At 70.3% G+C, this 9,795-nt stretch overlaps 3 protein-coding genes across 13 annotated transcripts in view; 2 read left to right on the forward strand and 1 right to left on the reverse strand.

Moving 5' to 3' along the window:
- Window positions 1-1,897, reverse strand: part of UBAP2L (ubiquitin associated protein 2 like) — a 29,965-nt gene extending 28,068 nt beyond the window's left edge. For 10 of the 11 annotated variants that reach the window (XM_083813683.1, XM_083813682.1, XM_083813681.1 and 7 more), the window contains exon 1: window positions 1,757-1,897. The gene's annotated coding sequence lies outside the window, so the exon portion shown is untranslated. Of the gene's footprint in view, window positions 1-1,499; window positions 1,524-1,756 lie in introns of those variants that run through there. The other variant, XM_083813676.1, reaches the window with a different exon arrangement.
- A 76-nt stretch (window positions 1,898-1,973) lies between these two features.
- Window positions 1,974-5,973, forward strand: LOC310887598 (protein C1orf43 homolog). The gene is made up of 7 exons (XM_083813709.1): window positions 1,974-2,107; window positions 3,141-3,242; window positions 3,437-3,545; window positions 3,810-3,863; window positions 4,166-4,332; window positions 4,449-4,507; window positions 4,794-5,973. The coding sequence occupies exons 1-7, from the start codon at window positions 2,039-2,041 to the stop codon at window positions 4,990-4,992; spliced, it is 759 nt and encodes a 252-aa protein (XP_083669835.1). The 5' UTR covers window positions 1,974-2,038; the 3' UTR covers window positions 4,993-5,973.
- CFAP141 (cilia and flagella associated protein 141) lies at window positions 5,758-9,700 on the forward strand (the record flags this gene model as incomplete). The annotated part of the gene is made up of 4 exons (XM_083813710.1): window positions 5,758-6,201; window positions 6,285-6,325; window positions 6,460-6,580; window positions 6,751-9,700. The coding sequence occupies 4 exons, from the start codon at window positions 5,758-5,760 to the stop codon at window positions 6,850-6,852; spliced, it is 708 nt and encodes a 235-aa protein (XP_083669836.1). The 3' UTR covers window positions 6,853-9,700.
- Window positions 9,701-9,795: the final 95 nt, after the last annotated feature.

Genomic DNA, 9,795 nt, shown 5'->3' on the forward strand with positions numbered 1-9,795 from the left:
ACGGCAGGCTGCTGTCCCCAGCCTTCGGGCAGCGCCGGGCATTGTTCGACAGCCGCCGCGCTCTGCTCAGTTTCGGTGACCATTAAAGCATTTTTTAAGGTGTAAAAACCACCAGAGAAAGAGCCACGGCAGAAGCACCACCAGCAGGCCTGGATTCTGCGGAGACCTCCAGGTGAGCGCGCGGCGCCCTGCAGACGGGGGTTTGCCTGCTGGGACTTCATCCCTCCAGCAGGGAGCTTTGGTGCAGCTCCCGGGCAGTATTTAAACGCAAACATCAGCCCCGACGTTGGCTCCGCACCGGGGCTGGCCGTGTACGCATAACGACGAGCCTAACAGCTGGCTCAGAGCGGCGTTCGTCGAGCGTTTTACCTCTTTTTGTTAAAAAAAGGCATAAAAAACCACGTATGTGCAGCAAGAGGGCCGTAACAGAGGGGCACGGCCAGCTAACCGCGGGACACCCGCGGCCGAGGGACCGCGTTACGCCCGGCCAGCTCCGCGCTCCACGCCACGAGGACAGCGACGCGCTCGCCGGGGTTGACGGAGAAGGAGAAGCGTCACGGCCGCAGGTCGCAGCGCCTCGGCTTCGCGGGGCTGCCCGGGAAGGCAACGCGCCCGGGGGGTCGCCCGCGGTCCTTGCGGCCCCCCCTGCGCCTGCAGGGCCCGGGGCAGGCGGGGTGCCGGGCCCCGGGGGGCTGCGAGGCGCCGGGCCCCGCGGGACGCGAGGCGTCGAACGAAGCATCGGAAGAAGAGGTGACGGCACACGGGGCGCAGCCGAGCTCTTTATTGGGGCTCTGGGGCGAGGTACAGCACCGCGGCAGGGCTCCGCGGCCCCGCTCAGCACCCCCCGGCCCGCGCCCAGCACCGCTCCCCTCCTCTGCTGGCACCAGGAACCCGCGGCCTTCCCCCCCCCGCCCCCGGTAACGGGCACGTGCGGCAGGGCCGGGGGGGGGGGGCAGGGCTCCGGGGGGCTCTGCCCGCGGCGTGGGGCGGGCCGGGAGCACCCGAGGGAGGCGGGCACCGGGAGGGGGGGGAGGGGGGGGGCGCCGCGGGGGCTCCCGCCCGGTGCTGCCGCGGTGCCGGGGCCCGCACGGGCGGCGGGGGGAGGCACCGGGGGGGTACCGGGTTGCACCGGGGGGGGTGACGGGGAGGCAGCGGGGGGCGATCGGGGCTACCGGGGGCGTCCCGGGGGTCTCGGGGGTGTCCCGGGGCCGCGCCCTGCCCACGCCCCGCGGCTCCGCGCCCCCCCCCCCCCCCTCGGGGTTCGGGGCCCTTTGTTCGGAGCCCCGGTACCGGGCCCGGCCGGCGGGGGGAGGCAGCCCGGGGCCGCCCCATTGTTAGCGCCGCGCCGCGGGGCGGCCGCCGAGGGCCCGGTGGCGGCGGACAATGGGGCCCGGCGGGGCGGCTCCGTTCCCGTTCCCCCCCCCCCAAAGCAGCGCGGCGCCAGGCCGGGCCCGCTTCCGCCCTCATGGCGGCGGCCGCCATTCCCCGCCCGGCCTCACCTGCGGCGGGCCCGGCCCGGCCCGGTGCGGCGCGGCCCGGCGCGGTGCGGCGCGGCCGGGCCCTGCAGGCCGCGAGGCGCCCGGTAACGGGGGTGGGGGGGGCACGGGGGGGGCGGTGAGGGAGGGAGGGGGGAGGGGGGGAGCGCCCCGGGAGGGGGGAGGGCGGGGGGCGCGGGGAGGGGAGGGGGGGAGCGGGGAGGGGGGGCGGGATTTAAAGGGGCCGCGCGCCGCCCGCCGCCCCGCGCAGCCAACTTTACCTGGGTCGCCGCCGCACTGACAAGCACCCAGCGGCGCCCGCCCCCATCACGTGACGCGGGCCGCGGCGCTTGCGGGAGGGGGGAGGCGTGGCCGGCGCCGGCTTCGGCCCCACGTGACGCGGAGGGAAGGGAGCGAGGGCGCGCTCGGCTTCTGCCCCCCCCTCCCCCCCCCCCCTCCTCTCCCCGCAGGGTCACGTGCGGGAGGAGCGGCGGCGTCACGTGGAGGGGGCGCGGGGAGGCTTCGGCGGGCGCCATGTTGTGTGGCCGCGGGCCGGGCCGGGGATGGCGGGGGCCGGCAGCAACTGGCTCTCGGGGGTCAACGTGGTGCTCGTCATGGCCTACGGCAGCCTGGTGAGGGCGGCGGGCACCGGGGGGGGGTGGGGGGGGGCGTGGGGCCCGTCGGTCCCGTCACGGGGTGGCGGCGGGGCCCGGAGGCCCCGGTGCTCGGTCCCCGCGGGGCCCGCGCCCGCTGTCTGGGGATCCCCGTGGGGCCCGGCACCGAGTGTCCGTGAGGCCGGGCACCGGGTCCCCGTGGATCCCCGTGAGGCCCGGTACCGGGTGTTCGTGAGTCCGCGTAGGCCCCGGGTCCCGTGGGTCCTGTCACCCGGCGTTGGTGGGGCCCGTAGGTCCCAGTCCCCGTGGGGCCCGCGCCCGGTGTCTGGGGATCCCCGTGGGGCCGGGCACCGGGTGTTTGTGGGTCCCGTCACCCGGTGCCTGCGGGGCCCGTAGGTCCCGGTGCTCGGTCCCCGTGGGGCCCACACCCAGTGTCCGGGGGTCCCCTTGGGCTGGGCACCGGGGTGTTTGGGGGTCCCCGTAGGGCTGGGCACGGGTGTCTGGGGATCCCTGTGGGGCCCGGTACTGAGTGTCTGTGGGGCCATGCACCGGGTCCCATGGGGCCAGGTACCGGGTGTTCGTGGGGCCGCGTGGGTCCCGGTCCCTGTGGATTCCCGTGGGTCCTGTCACCCGGTCCCTGTGGGCCCTGGTCCCCGTGGGGCCGGTCACCCGGTGTGTGGGGCCCTGTGGGTCCTGTCACCTGGTCCCTGGTGGGGGTGGGCCCAGTACTGCGTGGGGCTCCCGTGGGACACGTCCCGGGGTGTCCGTGGGGAGCAGGTGTGGGGTTCTCGTGGGGCTGGGCTGGGGGCCTGTAGGGTCCTGCACAGCACCGGCCCCCCAGCTTCTGTGGGGCAGGGGGAGGACGTGAGCTGGGGCCTCTGCAGCCAGCAGGGGGGTGCTTGTGAGGCTGTCCCGGGTGTCTGTGGGGCTCTGGGTGGGCTGAGCGGGGTCCGGAGACAGCTGGGGTTTGGGGGAGGGTGTGGGGCTGGTTGTGGGGTGTCCGGGGGCGCAGCTGGGTGCGCTGACCGCCTGTCCCCCCGGCGGGGTCTAGGTCTTCGTGCTGCTGTTCATCTTCGTGAAACGCCAGATCATGCGCTTCGCCATGAAGTCCCGCCGCGGCCCCCACGTGCCTGTTGGCCAGCACGCGCCCAAGGTTGGTGCCCGGGGGTGGGGGCGTCCCTGCCGGGGTCTGCTCCAAAACGGCATCGCCGGGAGCTGCTGAGGGATGGGTTTCCCCCTGCTTTACACCAGAAAGCCCTCAGGATTTGCCTATAATCATCCTTAGAATCCTATTGAAAAAGCGAGTGCTCTAAATTCTTTGTGTGTTTTTTTTTTTCTGCTCTGCAGGATTTAAAGGAAGAAATCGACATTCGGCTGTCACGGGTGCAAGACATCAAGTACGAGCCCCGGCTGCTAGCTGAGGACGACAGCAGACTTCTGCAGCTGGAGACGCAAGGTACCCCCTCGCTGGACGAGAGCTGGAGGACACCAGGGACGCCACCCAGCCTTGTTCTGCCGCGGCGGGCTCTGTCTGCCTGCGGTGGTCGCTCCCCGGGGGCTGAGCTGCATCGCTGGCCTCTCCTCGGTGCTGCCATCGCGACCCCGCGTTTGGCTGGCTGATCGGAGACGGTGTCTCTGCGTCCTGCTCCCGTCCGCTCTCCCCACCTCCCTTTTGCTGCCGAGTCGTGCAGAGCTTTCAGTTTGGGTTTTCTCTTTCCAGGCTGCTATAACTACCTGTACAGGATGAAGGCGCTGGATGCAATTAGGACATCTGGTAAGCGAGCGCACGGTGGGAGGGAAAGAGAGGGGAGAGAGTGCGTGTGGGAAATAGGGGCGTGCGTTGGGCAGCGGTCCCGTGGTAACGCACGGCCCTCTTTGGGGAGCAGCAGTCACTAAATCCCCCCAGGGCTGGCTGCCTGAGGGCCGGCTCTGCTCCCACGTTGGAAGCAATCGGCAAATGGAGGCAGCGGAAGCGGTGGGAAGCTTCGTTAGCCACGAGCTCGTCCCACTTTGTGGGTAAACACAAGCGTTTGACCCGTCCTTCAGGCGGTGGTGTCGTGCCTTCTTGTTTCCTAGAAATACCATTTCATGCGGACGGCAGATACCCAAAGTCTTTAATAGGGAAGAACTTCTGTGCCTACCTGCTGGAGCTGAGGAATTCCAGCGCCTCCTTCAAAGGCATCCGCAAAGCCTTGATCGACACCTTGCTGGACGGGTACGAGAGCGCCCGCTACGGCACTGGGGTAAGCGCCGGGCCCCGCGGGGGCTGCTCCTGCCCCCCGGCCTGCTGGGCTGGCGGGGCTGGGATCGCGCTGTACCCTCGGCCAGGCTTTGCAGGGTCTTTTCTGTTTGCGTCCAGGTCTTTGGGAAACCAGAATATCTGAAGTACCAGGATGCTCTGAACGAGCTGGCAAACATGTGAGTGTTTCTGTCCGGCGTGTGGCTGCTGGGGGACGGTGTTGGCTTCTTGGGCCTCGGTGGCCTGTGAGCAAAGATGGGATTTGGGGCACAAAGCCGGCCTCTGAGAAGCAGGCTGTTCGCGCCAGTCTGTGCTTCCAGGTTTGGTTATTCTTTACAGCCTGTCTCTTGATGCATTTTGGGGTTGTTGCTAGGTCGCATCCGCATTCCTGCTCGCACCTTTGAGCCAGGGACTCTGGGGAGGGGCCGCATCCTTCCCCTGCCGTGATGGTGCCTCTCTCTGCAGGACCAAGGCCCGGGGAGGCAGCAGCCAGCGGCAGCACCAGTCGGCAGCCAAGGACCTCACTCTCTCCCCCGAAGTCTCCAACCCCGCCACCATCCAGGTCACCTACCTGCCTTCCAGCCAGAAGAGCAAACGTGCCAAACACTTCCTGGAGCTGAAGAGCTTCAAGGACAACTACAACACGCTGGAGAGCACCCTGTGAGCGGGGCGGGGAGCGCTGCTCCGGGGACCTGCCGAGAGCAGAGCCCCTTGCTGGGTGCAGCTTAGTGTCCTGGGCGAGTTTTGGCCGCAGGTCAGCGCGCAGGCGGCGCTGGGAGGAAGCGGCCGCGCTCTTGGGCCTCCCTCTTGCACGACGTCGGATATAAGAGCTCGGCGGAGGCTCCGTTTCAGCTGGTGGAGCTCACCCCGCGCCGGGAGCCCGTTTCAAAGCACTGTGCCCGCCCGCCAAACCCGGCGGGGATCGGCCCCTGAGGCCCCCCTGCGTCAGGCTTGGGCGCGCTGCGGGCGTTGTTCTGGCTTGGAGGCCGGCAGCGCCTCGGAGCCCCGGCCCTGTGAATAAACTCTGGTTAGCTTTAGCTTATTTATAAAAAGACATCCCCCCCCCAAGCCAGCGCTCTCTTCCACCTCTCCTCTTCCCCGTGGCGGCCAGCAGGGGCTGATGCTGGCTCTCCGTCCTGTCTGTGTTGAGCTCAGGCTTCGGAGCCGCTCGTCTCTCCTCTCCAAAGACCCATGAAACGTTTTCCCCGTGGCACCGTCGCTGCTCTCGGCCGGGTGTGCGCCAGGGGGCCTGGACGGAGTGTAAATAGTTTGGCGGGCAGTCCTCCCCGTGGCGGGCGAGGTGCCTCTTGGGGCTGCGGTTTCCATCCTGCAGCTGGGCCTTCGGGGACGTCTCAGGCAGACAAATACCAGCTTCAAACGGCCTGTCTGCCCGGCCGGGGGGTTCCTCCCGCTCTCACCAGCGCCTCATATGCCAGCGGCCACCGAGCCCAGGGGAAGGGGCTGCTGGCGGCGGGGGGAGCCCAGCTCGGGGCCGAAGCTCGCAGCCCCCGGCTCGATGTCGGCGTCCTGCCGGCAGCGCCCGCTGCTCGCCGCTCACCGCAGCACGTGGGGCAGGAGCTGTGCCCCTTCCCCGGGCCTCTGCACTCTTTTTAATTGCTGTTTAATAAAACAACAGTTACCCCGAGCTGGATGCGTGCCACGGGCCTCTGGCTGCCAGGAGCCCTTCCCTGCGGGATCCAAGGAACCAACGGTCACCACGGGGCTGTCACCGCACTGCCGCCTTGGTGACGGCGACGCCGGTCTGGGGGACGTTGGTAACGGCCTGGCTGGGGCAGGGGGCGGTTGTGGGGTCCCCACGGCACCGGCCATGGCTGCGGCGACCAGGCAGACCCTGTCCCTGCGGCGGGAGCAGGTGGGGACAGTCACCGTGCTGTGTCCCCCGTCGCGTGGGGAAAGCCTGGGCGGGTTCGAGCCCCCCAAATGTGTTGGTTGCAGGTCCTGGCGAAGGAGAGCGCCTACGCGGAGTGGCTGCGGAGGTAGAGCCGGCAAAGGGGGTCCCTGGGGGGAAGGGGTCCCAGCAGGAGGGGGGGGCACAGCAGGGAGGACGGGGACCCCGTGCTGCCCCACTGTCCCATCGCCCCATCCATCCCGTCACCCCACGTCCCCGCAGCTGGGGGCAGGCGGCCGGGGAGCACCCCCAGCGCCAGGAGCGGACCTGGGCCACGTCCCTCGGGGCGCTGCGGTGGAGCCTCGCGGTGGAGCTGTGCCTGGCCTCCAAGGAGCGAACCACGGTGAGGTCTGCTCGTTTTCGGCAAGGTGCCCTGCCCGGGGCGCCTGCCCCTCGTCCCTGGGGTGCTCCCGGCTCCGGCACCCTCCTGCCCGGCAGCGGAGGGCTCAGGACCCCTCGCCAGCACGCCGGGCAGCAGGAGCGTGGCTCACCGCCGGCCCCGACGCCCCGCAGGTCCGACGGGCCGCCCTGCACCGGCTCCTCCAGGCCGAGCACCGGCAGCACCAGCGGGAGCTGCAGCAGCTCGGGAAGGCTTTCTACGTGGAGCGGCTCTGAGCGCACGGCCCGTCGGGCTCGGCCCGGCTGGCAGCACCGGGGAATAAAAGGAGCTGAGCGAGATGGGGCTGTGCCCGCTGGGTTCGGGGGCAGCCACGGGGCGGAGGGAAGGGGCAGCGCGGCCCGATCCCCGCGGCTGGGATCCAGCAGCATCGCCTGCGGCCCCTCTGTGCCAGATCCTGGCACGCGGTCCCGGCCGTGGCTGTGCCAGGAGATGGCAGCACGGCCACCGCGTGCCTGCTCTGCTTCTCCCTGACTGTCCCACATGTGGACGTGGCACCGGCAGCCCCTCGTGCTCCGTGGTCAGGTCCCGCTCCCGCTGCGGTGCCCGGTGCCAGCCGCACGCCGCTGTCCCCCCGGTGCTGGGGACGGGGCTGGGGTGCGATGCTCCGTGGCCCCGCTCACCGTCTGGGCACCCCCTGAGCCCCCGCCTGCCCCTCGTCCCCGCTGCCTGCGCCCGACCTTGGTGTCTCCCGGCCCCAGGGCCCATCAGCGCCTGCCCTGGCTCAGTTTATTGACAGGGCTGGGGGCCGCCGGGCCGGCACCCCCCCGCCAACGGCCCTTCATTAGCTCGTCTGTCGGGTCGCATCACATCACCGCTGCCGCACGCAGCTCCCCGCGTCCCGGCCCCGCGCTGCTTCCACGTGTGTCCCTGCCGTCCCCAGCGCCACCCTCCCAGCTGTCAGAGGCAGCCTGGGCAGGGGCTGTGTCCCCGTCCCCCCGTGGTACTGGGGCTCCGGCCGCCCCACGTCCTGCCCCACGTCCTGCCCAGCGGTTCTGGGCCCCGCAGAGCCCCCAGCTCTGTTCCCTAGGCCGGGAGCTGCGTGTCCCCTGGTGCCAGGCACCCCACGAGGCCCTGCGTGCCGTCCCACAGCAGGTCTGGGGTCCTGTTTTGTCACCCAGCCGTACCCAGGGCAGCGGGGCCACGTCTCCACGAGGGACGGTGCAGGAGGACACAGGCGCCCGCCTCCTCCAGCCACCCGTGGAGGGGATGCTCCTGCACACCGTGCGTCCTCGGTGGCTCCCCCAAACCAAAGGCAAGGGGACAGGATGGAGCAGGAGGGGACGTGGGGCACAGCATCCCAGCGCCGGCCAGGGCTTGTCCTTGGGCAGGGTCACACGCAGCCCCGCAGCAGTGGGGAGCCCGCCGGGATGGGGACGGCTCCCCGGTATCGACATCCCCGCTAATGACGGCGGCGTGTGACCGGGGGCAGGAGCAGGCGGCGCGGGGCCATCGACCCGTATCGACCGGTCGCGCTCCACGGCAAGGGCGCGGGGCTGCGCAGAGGGGGCAGGGGGACGTCGATGGGTGGCAATTAATGGGAACGAGGCCACGTGCGTGGGGCCGGGGCGCTCGCCAGCCGCGTCCCCCCGCCGGCTGCAGCTGAGCACGGTTATAAATGGCGGCCAGGCGGCCCCCGCGCCAGAGCCGCCGAGGAGCCCCCCGAGCTGGCCCAGGTAAGGCAGCGATGGACACGGCGACCCCTCGGCCCCGGATGCGCAGGGACGGTGTGAGCAGCGCTGCCCACTGTGCCGTGCTGTGCCGTGCCGTGCCCTGTCAGGGGACGCCCTGCTCCAGCTTCATCCCCGCTGCATTTCGCCTCTTCTTGGCCACCAGATCCCCAAGGATCCCAGAGCCGATGGAGCAGGAGCCCACAGCCGAGGACGCCGAGGCCAGGGCGCAGCACGTGCGGAGCCCCCAGGTCCAGCCCAGGCAGACGGCGAGGAGTTACGGCCCCGCTCCGCCTCGCCCTCTCTCTTTCTCTTTCAGGCAGCCGAGCCCCGGGTCCCGTCCGCCTCCGCCTGCCCCTGCCTCTGTCTGATATGTTTGATATTAGGTTGTTTTATTGGAAAACCAACTAAATATCAAACATATTCTTACAGCGCCAGGGCCGCCCAGCACCGACCCGCCGAGATGCCGCCTGCGCGGGCTCAGCGCTCGCCACCTGTCCCCTGCCCACACTGGGACGAGTGCGGGGCGAAGGCGTGTGGCCCCGTGCCCACTGCTGGCTCCGCTGCCTTGGGCCAGCGGCTAATTACGGCTCCCGACGGATGGAGCCAGGGGGCACGGCAGCAGCCAGGACCCTTTGTGGGCACTGAGCCCCCCCTGGCTCCCTCCTGCCCCGCTCAGCCCCCAGATCTGTCCCCGGACGGGTGCAGCCGATGTCCCCTGCGGGAGATCCCAGCCGGGCTCGCAGGGCTGGCTCCAAGGAGGCCGATAATCCCCCGGCAGCGTGGGAAATGCCGAGGAGCTCGCTCCCTGCCAATTCCTCCCTGCGCCAGGGGAAATTGCTCCTCCGGATGCCAACAGCATCTTCAGCCTCGCGGCTGAGCACCAGCGTGGCCAGCAGGGACTCAGGGGGCTCCTGGGGGGCTCGGCTCCCCCCGCTGCTCCCCGCTGAGCCAAACAATTTGGGCTGGGGGCTGCCGCTAAGCTCCTGCTCTTAAAATAGCAGCGGGCTGAGCTCGCCCTTTGCCACGCCACCCCCGGGCACGGATAAATGTCAGCCTGGGGTGCCTGGTGACACCGGTGACATGGATGGTCTGAGCCCCCGCTTGGGTGCAAACGGGGGGGGGCTTCACTTCTGGTGCCACGAGGATCTGGGTCGGTGCCTCCCCAGCAGGTCCCGGGGTCGTGGAGCGGTGGCACCCACTCTGTGTGTGCCCAGCAGTGCCACCGAGCCCCAGAGGGTGCCAGGCTGGGGACCGAGGCCCCCAAGCCCCCCCTGCCCACCCCAGCGGTGCCAGCACACACACAGGGGGTGCCCGGCGGGGTGGGACACGGTGTCCCTGTGCTGCCAGCCAGGGTGTCCCCTTGCACGGGGGGGCGGCGGGCAGCCAGGACAATGCGGGACCCCCTGCTCGCAGACCTGCCGCTGCTTTTTATAACTGCCCCAGCTGTCCTGCAGGAGCCCAAATAAGGCCGCGGCCGCCCGGACCCCC

This window comes from Anser anser (genome assembly GCF_964211835.1).
Source record: "Anser anser genome assembly, chromosome: 28".
NCBI lineage: Eukaryota > Metazoa > Chordata > Aves > Anseriformes > Anatidae > Anser > Anser anser.

Coding starts and splice junctions, on each gene's coding strand:
- LOC310887598 (XM_083813709.1), top strand. CDS start 2,039: ATGGCGGGGGCCGGCAGCAACTGGCTCTCGGGGGTCAACGTGGTGCTC. Junction 3,546..3,809: donor TCTGCAGCTGGAGACGCAAG/GTACCCCCTCGC, acceptor TTCTCTTTCCAG/GCTGCTATAACTACCTGTAC. Junction 4,508..4,793: donor CTGAACGAGCTGGCAAACAT/GTGAGTGTTTCT, acceptor CTCTCTCTGCAG/GACCAAGGCCCGGGGAGGCA.